Here is a 14,555-nt window from a genome sequence, read left to right as displayed (position 1 = left end):
AATAAACAACAGTTCGCCACAATTCCAACCAAATTTTATTGCCTTCACATTTAGTCATTACACCTTACAACCTGTACACAATAAAGGTATATCCTGGAGTAGATCCTCCACAGAACGACCTCCATTCAAAATGCATTTCATGGGAGGTTAATGATCAGAAAGACACGTTAGGGACTACGTGTAAAGAACCGCTTCCGAAGAGTGAGTCCAAGCCCATGTATTTCCCTCTACGAACAGTCAAGCTCAGCCAACGGGAGAGAAAAACGACCATCTCTCTACATATGGAGGGAGCCTATTTTTATTTCATTTCATCTACTCAAGTCTGCAATAGTTGCAAAGGCTGATAGGCTGACTCTACACTGTAAGAGGATCTAGAAAATGTTCGTGTTCCTTTCTGGCTTTAAAATACACTCGTGAGGGACGCCTGGGTGGCTCAGTCAGTCGAGTGTCTGCCTTCAGCTCAGGTCATGATCCCAGGGTCCTGGGCTCGAGCCCCGTGTCTGTCAGGCTCCCTGCTCAGCGGGGAGCCTGCTTCTCCCTCTCCCTCTGCCCCTCTCCCCCTCATGCTCTCTCTCTCTCTGACAAATAAATAAATAAAACCTTTAAAAATTAAATAAAATACACTCGTGAACACAAATTCTCCTTTTGGAAGATTAGGTTTTAATAACATACATTCAACGCGCCATTTATTGAGCTTCTACTACTTGCCAAAGCTATTCTGGATATTCTACAAGTCGTCTGACTCATAACAACTCCGGGATAGTTGTCATCACTCCAGTGTTTGGACGAGAACACGGAGGCCCAGAAGGTTGTAGAGCTCAGTGTGGTGTCGACTAGACTTCCATACCACATGCATCTAATTACTGTCTCTTCCTTTTGACAGTTATTAAACTCTCAGATAATTTGTCTGTTATACTCAAAATAGCCCTTTAAAGACTGCTAGACACAGAAGGAAGCGACACATGGGCTCAGGAAGGAAAGGGAACGCCGGCCCTGTCCACGTTTCGGGGAGTGATCCGGACAGACGGCCCCATGGGGTTCACAGGAAGCAAGTGTGGCCTGGGCGGGGGGGGCTCCTGTGTCACCAACAATGCAGACTGAGAAATTAATCCTTCATTGATGACCTAAGAACTCACTTTTCTGGGCCAAAGGCAATGGAACAAAAAAAGGTATCCCTTAAACAACGGAACTTCCTAACATCCAAACCGAACAGCATCCCAGTCTCAGAAAGTAGAGGGACCGAATGTGATGTCTGAAAGTAACTGAGTGACAAAGATGATCAGGCTTTGAGCTGAAATTTTAGGGACCCCACTGCTAACCTGCCCAAATTCATCCTTGGCGGGGGAGGGTGCACCAAAAGGCGGTTTCCATCTTGACTCAAAAAACTGCCCTAACTCCCCGAAGAACCCTCACCCCACCCATACTCACTCACTCCCCTAGTGCCCCGTTTCAGTTCTGACCACCATCTGAAGCTATCCTGTCTGTATGCCATGCGTTGGTCACCGTCTGCCTGCCCCTCTATGAGAGCTGGAACCTTCTCTCTGTGCCTGCTGTCTCCCCAAACCTCAGATTGCCCCTGGCCCCTGGCAAGGGCTCAGAACTACTCGTAGAAGGGAGGGAGGGAGGAAAGAACATAGGACAGCAATGTCTGCTAGCACTTACTAGATGCTCCATCCATGTGAATTCATTTCACCTACCCAGCATCTGGGACATACATGATCAGTCCTGCAAACATACATGGGGCCGAGTGTCGGAATGCTTAGTGACCTTGGTCAAGATCACTTGGCCCGAACATCCACTCCACTTCTGGTGCGGGGCTGGACATTGACCTTCCAGGAATCTCACACACTTCTCATGTGACCCCCGGAAATACGCATGATATATTTCCGTTGATGAAGCAGCGAGCACCGGACTCGGGCTCAATCTGCTCGCACCCAAGCTAATTCCCCTGCTCCACAGGCCTCCTGGTGCCTTGGGCCATGCTACCGGGTCTGCCAGGACCTCAGGGTGGACAATGGCGCCACCAGCCATTGACTGACTTGGGGCTGACTTCAGTGTGACTTGCACCCATCACCACCTCACGCCTGAGGCAGGTTTTCTCACCAAGGGACCCTAAAGAGGAAATAACCTCTTGGGTTGATAACCTGGCTTAGAGGGTTTACTTGGTAACTGTTAAAAATCTCACTTTTAATTTTTAAACTTTTTCTAGTTAAAGTCTTATTATAACTTAACGGTGGGTGATTCTAGAATGATTAAACAACCGAGTTGATTATTTGAGCTTTATAATTTTGCCAGGTACCGGAGTAGCCTTTTAGAAACTAAGCTGGTGCTGCCAAAATGAAAATTCACCAGATACTTTTATGGGGGGAAGTTTCTTCAGAGTATTAGAACAGATGAGTAATTCCCTACCCCCACAAAGAGCGGCATTAACAAGAAAGTTGGAGAGAAAAGTCACATGCTGTCAAGTTTACCCTTTAAAGTATACAGTTCAGTGGTGTCGGACATACTCACAGAGTTCTGCAACCCTCACCACACCACCACCCAGTCAATTCCAGAACATTTTCTCCACGCAAGAAACCCCGGAAGTGTTAGGAGTCGCCCCCTTCCCCTGGCAACCTCTTGTCTACTTTCTGTCTCCGTGGATTTGCCTCTTCTTGACATTTCGTATAAACAGAATCCTGTGGCATTTTGCATCTGGCTTCTTGTACTGAGTGTAATGCTTTCAAAGTTCATCCACATTGGAGCAGGTGTCAATGCTTCTTTCCTTTTTTTGAATAATACTCCTCCTTTGTATGGACAGACGGTGTTTGTTTATCGATTCATCTGCCGATGGACATCTGGGGTGCTTTTTCTTGGGCTCTTTTGAATTATGCTGCTATGAACATTCGTGTGCAAGTTTTTGTGTGGACATGTTTTCAATTCCTTTGGATATATACCTGGGAGGGGGAAATGGTGGGTCATAGGGCAATGCTAAATTCAACATTTTGAAGAATTGCCAAGGAAAGGCATTTCTTGAATTCTTTTTTTTTAAATTCTGTACAAAAAAAATAAAATTGAAGCATCAAATAAAATGGTGTTAGCTGCCTGTCTGAGATATGAATCTTGTGGAGTAATCTGCATTTTTAAGAACTGTTTTGTAAAGAAAAGATTCCTAAATAAATGCTATAAATATGGTAAGACTTTTTCATGTTACAGTTGTCATCAAGTGTCCATGGAATGCCAAGTGCATGGCTCGATACAAAGGCCTTTCCCTTCAGAAGTGGGAGAAAGTAATTGTACTAGAGAGGCAGGCTCCCAGACCCCCAACATGTTGAGCAGTGTGCTGGGGGGGGGGTGTCTAGCTGGTGTCCAGCCAGCATCCCCCGGTCTTCCAAGCTTGCAGGCCGCCTCCCCCATTGCTGCCTTCCCTGAAAGGCCCAAGTCCCGAGGGGCACATCTTGTCTGCCCTCCTCTGTGAAAGTCACAGTTTGTCAGTTGGCGCTGTGGGTCTTCAAAGAACCCACTCCCACGTCCAACAAGACACGAGGAAATTCACGCTGGTGTTTCTAGGCTTTTGCGTGCATTGATTTTAGAGTCTTATGAGGACGGAAGCAAAAAACAAAAATGTGGTTAAAACACAAAACACTGGTCAACTGAAGAGGGAGGCCAGCCTCTGGAGTCCGTCCATTTGTAGAAAAACAAGAGTGGAGAATTCGCTTGCTTCTCAACACAAACAATCCCGGTCGTTGCTAATAATGTCTAAGCACGGTGGTACGGTTAGAAAGGCACTGAGAGTCACATGTGAGCCCATGCACCGCACCCCCCCCCTCGCCCGGGACCCCTGCAGGCGCCCCCGGCTTCTCACGGAGCCCCGGCCACACGGGCTCAAGGAAGCCCGTGCAGGACGTGTCCATCTGAGTCGCAGCTTGAACTGACTCTTTTTTTCCAGGCTGAGTCACTCCCTGCAGTGGCTATATAAAGGCTTAGAAGCAGTGACCAAATGCATCTGGGCCTGGGCCACGGCTATATATTACTGCCCCCGCCCTCCCCCGGCCTGCCGACTCCTCCTCTCACAGACTGGAGTGCACAAGGACTCCTGAAGCCTGCAACAGGGGAGTGGGGGGCCTGCGTGTGAGGGCCACGGCGCCGAGGGCCACGGCGCCGAGGGCCACGGCGCTGGGGCCTGCGCTCTCTTTTCTTACTCCCACCATCTGTCCTGATCAATACAGAGATGACCGTGGCTTTCCTGAAGGAGGTGCCACCACTCCACCCCCACCCCCACGCCCAGAGCGGGGAAGGGATCCACAGGCCTAGTTTGATTTGCTGACAGCATGAAGATTTCTTTCCGAGTCATACCTCGAGACGACTCTGGACTTTTTACAACAGTTTCCCAAGAGTATAAAATTCAGAAAAGCACACCAGCCTGGGCCACAAGGGGTGAGCTAAGATCATGCCACTCAGGAAACAGAAGCCAGTGAGCAGGCCCAAGGCCGCCTTGGGTGTGGACGGTGGTCAGTCCTGGCGCGGACCCCAGGCAGCCAGGCCCACGATGGTCAGGGCTGCGCTGGGCTCTGCCAGGACGACAGGAGCAAGAGAGGCCCCAGCACTTGGGCAGGAGGGACGCAGAAAACACGACCACGAATGTGAGCGCGGTGGGCCAGGTGTCAGGACGATTAATGCTCCAGGGAGCAAGACCTGTCGAGGCACAAGGACATCAGGGCACAAAGGACCACCGAGAGCCCCCAAACAGCAGCTCAGCTAATGTGGCCCCTTTACAGGAAACATAAATCGAACCTAGCCACGTCGGGCAGACAAGTGCCTAAGACGGATTCCAGGGTAGCAGCTAGACACACGAACAGGACACAAGTTGAGCCCTGAGTGTGGTTTTGTGATAAAAGGCCCTGCACACCCCGGGTCTTTGCTTCCTCTCTTCTCCTGCCCTCCCCTTCCTCCCCTCTCCGGGCAAAGGATGGTTCTTCCCTATCGAAAAGAGCTGAACAGAACAAACAAGAGCCCGTGCTCTTTGTGGAAGCAAATCGAACACTGAGGAATGCTCATTCTGCGAGCTGAGCATTCCAGAGCACCCGGGGACCTCGCCGTAGGGACATTGTGCTGCCATCCACCTCAGCGCCCCGCGGGTCACAGCACCAACTCAGGGCCCACACTGCCTGGGCCAAGTGGTGAAGACAAACTGGCCCAAGGAGTAAACTTAGCTGACAGAAGCACAAGAAAAAAGTCATGAATCCCTAGCATGGTCCCCTTCGAAGTCCCTGACTTTCTTTTTTTTTTTTAAAGATTTTTTATTTACTTGACAGTGAGAGATACAGCGAGAGAGGGAACACGAACAGGGGGAGTGGGAGAGGGAGAAGCAGGCTTCCCGCCGAGCAGGGAGCCCGATGTGGGACTCGATCCCAGGACCCCGGGATCATGACCTGAGCCGAAGGCAGACGCTTAACGACTGAGCCACCCAGGTGCCCCGGTCCCTGACTTTCAAGAAATGCCTTCGTTTCCAGGAGTGAGGAGTTGGCCCGGCATCCCTGGCTAGCTCTGGACATCCCCGCATGCTTCCATGTCCCTGGTCATCCGCTCTGCAGTCGGCTCTATCAATACGGCTGTCCCTTGGGGCATCAAAAGCCATCCTGGCCTGTACCTGGGAACCCTGATCGTAGCAACAGAAGAGCAGAAGGCAAGCGCTTTCTGGTCTGTGCTACACACAGCTCGACCACCACCAACCTTCGAGAAAGCCAAGGCTGCCCCTCCCGCGCACATGCCACCAGCCTGCCCTCGCCCTTCACCAGCCTCAGGCGGGAGGAGAGTGCTGGCCAGCGCAGAGATGCTGGTCCCTGCTCATCCCGCCGGGGGTGGCCCACTCCTCAACCTGCCTCCCCAGAATCCCCTGCCGGAGCCCTCCTGGCATGGCGCAGCACGGCTGCAAATGTGGTCTCAGGGGCTGTGTTCGGAGCTGGGGGCTCCCAGACGAGTTCCAGGGAGGCCAGGAGCAGCTACTCATGTGCATTTCTTAGGGCAGCAGGTCCTTCCCATTCAGCACTATTTCGAAGGTTGAGAACCAAGGCGCGAAAAGCAGCCTAATTCACCTAAGTAAGGGTTCCAGAGGCCTATGTGGCTTAGAGCCTTACCACCACTGACAGTGTTTCTGGGGGGCAGGTCTGCTACCATCCTAGCACTTCACATGCCAGATCAGGATGTTGTGCTTGCTGCTAAGAAAGATAGGGAACTCTTTAAGAACGAGGATAGGATTGTGTCCTCAGGGTAGAACCATCTGGCACATGGAAGGTGTTCAAAAAGTATTTGTAAAACGATTGCCTATTACCACAAACCAACTTTTGAAATATTTTAAGCTGAAACTACCTGCATTTGTTGTGCCGTTTTAAAGTTCCCTGAGCTAGCTTTAAGGAGCAGAAATCGACCGTGTTCCAGAGTGTGTTCCAAGTTCACACCAGTAACGAACATGTCCTGGACTCTAGACGCCAGGCTTGTGCGAAGCCCTCCACACGTTCACATGCACGTACACAAATACACACACACAAATACATGCCGTACACACATACATACACACAAAGAATACACACCATTCACATATATACACAAATACACACCACACACACACAGAAAAAAATACACACCATACACAAATACACACGGATACACACCACACATATACACCATACAACATACAAATAAACACCACACACACACAAACACAAATACATACCACACATACACATCATACACACACACCGCATACACACAAATACACAAACACAAATACATGCAAATACGTGCCATACACATACACACACAAAAATACACACAAATACACACCACTCACATATACAAATACACACCATACACAGAAAAAATACACACCATACACATACGCATATACAGCATACACACAAACACACATCATACACCCATACACACACACAGAGCAACCCTGTGAGCTGGGCCCTATCATCACACTTCGGATAGATGACAAAACTGAGACTTTGGGAAGCTAAGTAGTCTGCCAGAGCCACCAGGCTATAAGTCACCTGAGGTGATCTGTATGGAAAGTGACAGAACCTAGAAATACCCCAGTCTTTTATGTTCAACGCTCAATTATTAATTCAATAGGGAATGGATGTTTCGTTACAAAGTTAAAATTAAAAACCACTTTTCTTTGAAAGGGATTTTTCTGAATCAAGGCAACGTATAAAACTTTATTTTTGAAGTAATTGCAATGTTCTTCAACTTGACTACAATTTGGGGGTTAAAAAGACGTAAGCGATAATATCAACTGACTGTGAATGTATAATTCTAATGACAAAACTGAAACTTTTAAAAAAAAAAGTCCTCTAAATGAGAAACCTCCGAGGCTCTGGCCAGCGCGGCACCTGCCCCTCGGTGCTCCTATGGCTCATCCAGAAAGGAAGGAGCCGCCCGCGGCTATGAGGCCACCTGCAGAGCCCACCTTTCCCTCTGCACTTGAGCTTTTCCAGCTGCCCTCGGGCAGGGCCAGGTTGGAAAATATAATCTCCCTGTCGGGAGACCACCTTACTCACCTCTGACTTTTCTCTGGTGCCTAATCCTGCACATTAGATTCACTAGCTGTTCGGTAGACACTAGGAGCGCATTGTCTTCTTCCCCAGAACAAAGAGGGCCTGCAGCGTTTTCATCAGCCATGGGCACACCGTGGCCCTGACTCTGCCACGCTGTTCACCCCGGAACAAGGGCCCGCTCCTCACCTGGAGGCCCAACTTTGTGAGGTGTGAGCATCCTGGTCTGGGTCCACCCGAGGAAGACGCCTTTCCCACCAACAAGCCAATTTTTTTTTTTTTTAACCCCTGAGAACAAAGTCCTAAGCAACCTTCATTTTTATATGCCTAATCTCTAAAAGAGTTTCCTCGACAATAAGTGTTAATTTGCTCAGGGGCTGAGTGGTCCGCCCAGCAGTATAGTCACAAGAAATAACTGGTGTTGGAGAAATATCAGGGCCACCCCCCCTGCACTGAGATCCCAAACAGACAATAGAATATCCCCTCTGGATCCCAGGCCCCGCACTCACCGGATCCAGCCACCCCCCCGCCCACACACTCACGTACTCCTTCCCTCTGTGTACCCCAGAGGCCTTGGCTATAGCTACTCACCCCCACCCTCATTCTGGCCTTCAGTGGCTTCACTATTTACCGAGAATTCTGGTTGGTTGCTGGCATAAGTGAACCTGACTGTCTTTTCCACCCGTTCTCGCCTCGTCATTCCCACAGGGACCCCCACCCAGATTTCAAGGACGGACCTGGGATAGGAAAATGCAAGGGGAGGTGTGGGAGCCTGTAAGCAGCTTCACCCTTCCCAGCTTCCCGGAAATTCCTGTGGTAGCAAGACTCTCCCTACCGCAGAAGGAGAAGCCTGAGCGAGCACTAGCCTCGACCCTCTGGCAAAGGCCAGGGCCCTTCTCCATGGAAGATAGTGTCTAAAAATGTGCCCTGCAAAGAAATGCCCCAAATGTCATTTACCACCCAAGCCGCTTCTTCCCTGAGCCTCTTCTATTTACTGGGATCGGGAGAGAAAAATGCAACATTTCAGGTGGGGCTTCCTCAAGCTCTGTGAGCTGGTCCCCCGTTTCCATGTCAGTGGAGGGGCCGTACCCAGAATTTTTCAGCTGGGCCCTCAGGGGCCCAAGGGGAAGCACCCCCCCACCTCAGGGGGCCCCAGCCCTTGGACCTGACAGGAGCCTGGGCCTCCAGAGGAACATCCAGGAACCCAGTTCTCCACTCCTCCTCACAGCACTTACCACAGGACAGGTCATGTTTACTTAGTGTTGTCTGCTGCCTTGGAAGGATGACCTTGACCTTCTGCTTTAGATTTTCTACAGAAACCCCTGGACTTGGGGTCAGCAAGGGAAGGGAAGTAAGAACCCAGGACAGCGGATGACAGCTCGTTACTGGAACAGTGTGAAGGGTGGCCGGAGAGACAGAGGTGAAGGGGGTCAGCCAGGGGACAGGGGGTCAAGGACAAGGAGGACAGCTTGGGAAACCCCACAGCTAGACCCTCCAGGAAGGCCTGCTCTAAAGCGGCCTGACAGGAGGAGAGCGACTAGAAGAAGGGGTCCTGCTGCCTGGCTGTTTTGTCGGCCCTAGTCTTTACTGGTGACAAGGTGGACCACGGAGCGCAGCAGCTCCCCCATCCCCTCGCGGAAGAGGACAACCTGGCACAGATCACTACAATGTGCACTTTTGCTTGGATAACACATGCAAGAGCCACATTTCACGGCAGGCCGGGTGAGGGTAAGGAGGGTGGGGGTAGCGGGTCTAAAATTTAAAACCCTTAAGGGGATCTGCCCCTGGAGAGCCCCCTTGCTTCCCATTGGGCTATCCTGTTTTCTCCCCCAAATAGTTATTCTGAAAATAGAGGGTTAATTATTTGTTTCCCAAAATGAGTGACAACAGCATGCCCTTGAACATTGGCACACCGGAAACGAGTCTACTTTTAAAAGTTCAAATCGCGTATCATTTTTTTCAGGAATACTGGGCAAATCAGAGGCATGCCTCCCAGAAGGCAGCTTTCCTTCCAGACCTGCTCCTTTGTCCTCCACAGAGGCACGTGGGCACCTGCGGTCCGCTCTCACCTGAGGGGGAGGGTGCAGGAGGCTGGGGCGAGGGCCCACGGCACGAGAACCATCGTGGGGCAAACCAGCAGGAGCTCCCAGAAAGCAATTCCCACATCTGTTCAACTGTCTTTCAAACTCTCCTTGCTTTTCACGTCTTACAAAGCCTTTGATAGGGACTGAGGGAACGAGAGGCCTAGGCAACAGACTAGGAAAATGCTGCCCGAGCCCCCCTAAACACTGCCTTTCAAACATGTACTTACAAGGGGAAAAAAAAAAAAGCCCGTGAGGAGCACGTTTGCAGTGCCCTTTAAAGCGTATTTCAGGCAACAGAAGCGTTTAACAGGCCCTACCAGGCTAAATGTCTGTTCTACAGGAAGGATCGGCACACTGCATCCTCAGATGGGTGCAGCCACCCACCACACCAGGGAAGGGGCCCTCTGAGGACCCCCCACACCCCATCCCACTATGCTCAGTGCTCCTGAGGACTTGGGGTGGCGTGCTAACAGACGTGGGCAAGGAGCGCGGGGGCCCAGAGGCCCGGATGGGCCACCCAACTGGCCACGTGCTCGCAAACACCCAACTGGGTCGGTGTCTGCCTCTGGAATGAGCTCGTGCCTCCTGGCATCCAGACAGCCCACCAGCGCCCCGGTCCCCCAGCCCGCAGAGGAGAACGCAGTCTGCTTACAACACGGCTCCCGGACATGGACGGGGACGGGGAGACCCCGCACCGAGACCGGGGCGGTACTGTGGCCTCACCTCTGGAGTGTTCTTCTTGAACTCTCGGCTCTGCTCGATAAGCCGCTTTCTAGACTGCTCGCTTTCATCTTGCCGGTTCGCCAGTACCGTGGCGGTGGCATCGAGTTCCCTCTGTGAAGACACAAAAAGGGGGGACGAGACTGTCACCGCGCTGCGTACCAGAGGAGATCACATTTGCATTTGACCAGAACCCAGGAGAGGCCCCCGTGGCCCCAGGGATCCTAGGCTCCGGGGCGGGGGGGGGGGGGGGCAGCGGACACTGAGGCAGCTCCCCTCCAGCCCGAGTGCTGGTCCCAGAACACCAAACTGGCTCAGCCCGCCGTGCCCTGTTTCCATGCGCACCTCACAAGTGTCTGCTTCTATGACCGAACGCAAACTGTTTCTCTTTCCTAAACCCTGAGTCAGGCCGAGGCCCAGGTGCCATCCCACCCGGGAGTGGCTCATCTCTGTTCGTAACAAGCGTTCCTTCTTGCCCCATCTCTGCGCCCTGGTTCTTCGGCTTTACTCTGGGCTTCTCGGTGGGGTAATCTATTTGTCTTCAACAGTGTGGGCCTGGGATCTTTTGTGGTGATACTTGGTTTGCTTTCATTAACAGCATTTACCGTGGGCCTAATATACGCGAGGCACCACGTCCAGGACTATCCAAATTAACCTGTTACTCGTTTTCAGGAGGGACCTTTAAGAGGCAATTTCCAAGAACTGTGATTTGCAGGATGTGGTCAAGTCTGAAAATGAGGCACCTGGAAACACTTGTTATCCTCCAACTATTTTCCTCGTACTGAAACCCCGAGAGTTGCCAGGAGCGGGTCCCCTGTAAGAGGACCTCTGCCCACGTGACAAAATGACACTCAAGCATCAGAGAACCTGTGCCCTGGCCTCGGGAATTCTGGGAGACGCTGCCAACAGGGCCGGTTTCAAACAAGGCTGCGGCAGATGGGCCCAGAGTGGTGTCCTGGCTGACAGCAGGGGCACAAGGACACGCGGCTGTGGTCACCGAAAGGCCCCTTTGCTCGCTGAGTGGCCTTCGTGATGAAAGACACATTCTGCTTAGGATTCAGTGTGGCTGCTCCCGGTGGCTTCTCTGCGGTGCGGCCCCTCCCCTGAGGCCCAGCAGAGCAAGGACCCAATCGAAGACCGCAAGGCGAGAGGCATCAGAGACAGAGATCCTTCCAGAGATGCCCAGGAAGCCTGTGAGTCCTCCCCACACCCCCAGCCACCCCGCGAAGTTCCACCTGCTTCCCTTTTGGGCGGAAGTCACCCAAGCAGGTCTGTAGGGCCTCCTGGTGGGCGCTCCACTCGCACATGACAGCGGGGGCCCCTGCCAGACGAGACGACAGGGCACTGGAGCCAACGTCCAGCGTGCTGTCAACGTGGAAACTGTAGACAGTTTTAAGGGGGGAGGGCGGTGGGGGAGGGGGCACAGACACCCCCCCCCCCACGCTCTCCCCTTTCGTGTTCCTGGCATGGCAGCAAATCTTGGGCAAACAAGTCCAAAAGAATAACATGGGCTGGGATTCAAGAACAGATGTCAAAGCTACTGCAGAAAAGAGGGAAACACTGCGCATTTTGATAGACCACATTTGAAACGCATCCCAGTCGAGTGAAGGCAGGAAAAAAGAGCAACCAAAACCGACGTGGCGGTGCGGGGACGGAGACGGCGAAGAGAGAGCAATCGCAGATCAGCAGAAGGCTTTTCAAAAATATAAACAATCTGCTCAGGAGGAGGGCCTAGGCGGCTATATTTAAGCGGCAGCAGCAGAAGTTATAAACCAAGGCTCCAAGAAGTGGGAGCAACGCCAGTATCGAAACAGGACAGAAAAAGTAGAGCTGACGTTTTGCTCCCATCGCCCGCAGGTGCAGAAAACGTGGAGAAAAACAAAGAGCTCGGACTGCTTTCAAGGAGGACCCTCCTCCCTGGGAGGGGGTATCACCCAGCCAGCCAGAACTGCTGGATGCGGGGGGCACGGAGGTGACCGTGGGGCCTGGCCCTGACCCCCCCCTCACCTTCCCATCCAGGGGGACCGGCGTGGGGACGGTGGGGGCAGTGCCACGGGAGGCACGGAAGAGCCCTGGGGTCCCCACATGTCCCTCTCACTGGAGTCCAGCCCAGCCTGGTGCCAAGGAGCCCCACGGGCATGTCCATCAGAAAGCCCAACTCAGAAGTGCTGAGCCCAGGACAGGTCCCTTGAGGGAAGGCAGCAAACCCACCTTTGTCACAAAGCCATGGGGCCAGTGCGCCTGGGGTGACCTGCTGCTGGCTGTTGGGGACCCGCCACGGGCCCCCCACACTCCCTTCCCCACGTGTGCAGACATACGCAGGTCCCACATGAGAAACCAACGGGAGGCTCCTAATGTAATAGGGCGCCACCACCCGCCACCATGAAAACAGACTGGCACAGCGAGGAGGAGAGCCTGCGCTTGCCCGGCCCCGGGGTTTGATTGGTCAGACTTGGGGCTCACGATCCTTGACCGGGTCCCTTGCAAAACCACCACCGAGTCCTTCTGAAGGACACCTTCTGAGGCTTTCTAAGGTTGTTGGGACAACGCAGAGAAGAGACAGCTATTAAACATAAGCCAAATACTGTTTTATTATCTACCCAGCCTGCCTATTCTCAAAGTGTCAAATATAATGACACATTAACAAGGGAATTTAATGGGTTTAGGGGAGGTGGCAGTGGGGGCCTAAAATACAGAACCCTCAGTCCCTGAGTCACTGATCACTTATTAAAAAAAAAAAAAAAGAGCATGGAGAGTCCCCACATCCGTAAAGCACTAAAACCTCAGAAAAAGGGGAAGGGGGAAAGCAAAAACTGGGAACCAACTGAAGTATCCAACAAAGAGTGCGTCGACGTATCCACTCAAGGATCATTCGATAACGGTTTAAAAAAAGAAAAAAAGTAAAGAAGAAGAAGAAGGTAGCGGGAGGGGAAGAATGAAGCGGGGGAAATCGGAGGGGTAGACGAACCATGAGAGACGATGGACTCTGAAAAACAAACAGGGTTCTAGAGGGGAGGGGGGTGGGAGGATGGGTTAGCCTGGTGGTGGGTATTGAGGAGGGCACATACTGCATGGAGCACTGGGTGTTATGCACAAACAATGAATCATGGAACACTTCATCTAAAACTAATGATGTAATGTATGGGGATTAACATAAGAATAAAAAAAAGAAAGAAAGAAAGAAAAGAAAAGAAAGGTCCCATATGCACCAGGAGATGGGATGATCTTCAAGATATATTTAAGCAAAAAGAGCAAAGTGCAAAAACAATGCTAGTATTGTTTGAAAGGGTATCTATACATATCCTTACATAAGCTTTGATTGTCTCCAGAAAGATACAAAAGATATTTGTAACTGCTTGGCTCTGAGAAGGCTTTGGGTGGGGGGCGGGGGGGGGGGAGGGAGATGGACCTGCCCTTCAGCAGACGGCTGACCCTCGAAGAACACGGGTTTGAACTTTGCAGGGCCACTTAGGTGAGCATTTTTTATAGCGCAACACCGTAAATGTATTTTCTCTTCCTCATGATTTCCTTAATAACATTTTCGTTTCTTTAGCTGACTTTATTGCAGGAATACAGTATATAATACATGTGATATACAAAGTACGAGTTAATCGACTATTTATGCTATTGGTCCAGGCTCCCAGTCAACTATAGGTCCTGAGTGGTTAAGTTTCGGGGGCATCAAAAGTTCTATGTCGGGGGTGCCTGGGTGGCTCAGTCGTTAAGTGTCTGCCTTCGGCTCAGGTCATGATCCCCGGGGCCTGGGATCGAGCCCCACATCGGGCTCCCTGCTCAGCGGGGAGCCTACTTCTCCCTCTCCCACTCCCCCTGCTTGTGTTCCGTCTCTCGCTGTGTCTCTCTCTTTGTCAAATAAATAAATAAAATCTTTAAAAAAAAAGTTATACGTGGATTTTCGACTATGCTGCGGGTCGGTGCCCCTAATCCTCACTGTTCAAGGGTCAAGTGTACATCTTCTGAGTATTTTAGCCATGTGCATATATTACCAAATTGGAAAAACTGTACTATATGTTCCTTTCTTAAATCCTGCTCATGTGAAAAAATACAGGTTTACATACAGAAATATATTTTACATCATGCGTCCCACACACGAGGGTTCACGGTCTGCACTGTCCACCTGCCCAGGAGCAAAGGCCTGGAATAGATGACCTCTTGACTCACTCTGGTAATTCAAAAAGTAAGGCCAGCCCGTCCT

The 14,555-nt window shown here is 51.5% G+C and overlaps 1 protein-coding gene across 3 annotated transcripts in view; it reads right to left on the bottom strand.

Moving 5' to 3' along the window:
* Positions 1 to 14,555, bottom strand: part of CUX1 (cut like homeobox 1) — a 352,323-nt gene that overhangs the window by 266,661 nt on the left and 71,107 nt on the right. For all 3 annotated transcript variants that reach the window (XM_034988568.1, XM_034988566.1, XM_034988567.1), the window contains exon 2: positions 10,346 to 10,456. In XM_034988568.1, coding sequence (XP_034844459.1) covers positions 10,346 to 10,456 — 111 coding nt within the window. The remainder of the gene's footprint in view (positions 1 to 10,345; positions 10,457 to 14,555) is intronic.

The sequence above is a fragment of the Mirounga leonina genome, unplaced genomic scaffold (assembly GCF_011800145.1).
Source record: "Mirounga leonina isolate KUSES-001 unplaced genomic scaffold, KU_Mleo_1.0 Mir_454, whole genome shotgun sequence".
In the NCBI taxonomy this organism is placed as follows: Eukaryota; Metazoa; Chordata; class Mammalia; order Carnivora; family Phocidae; genus Mirounga; species Mirounga leonina.
The sequence above is the reverse complement of the archived record's forward strand: the minus strand, read 5'-3'. Positions and strand labels throughout refer to the sequence as shown.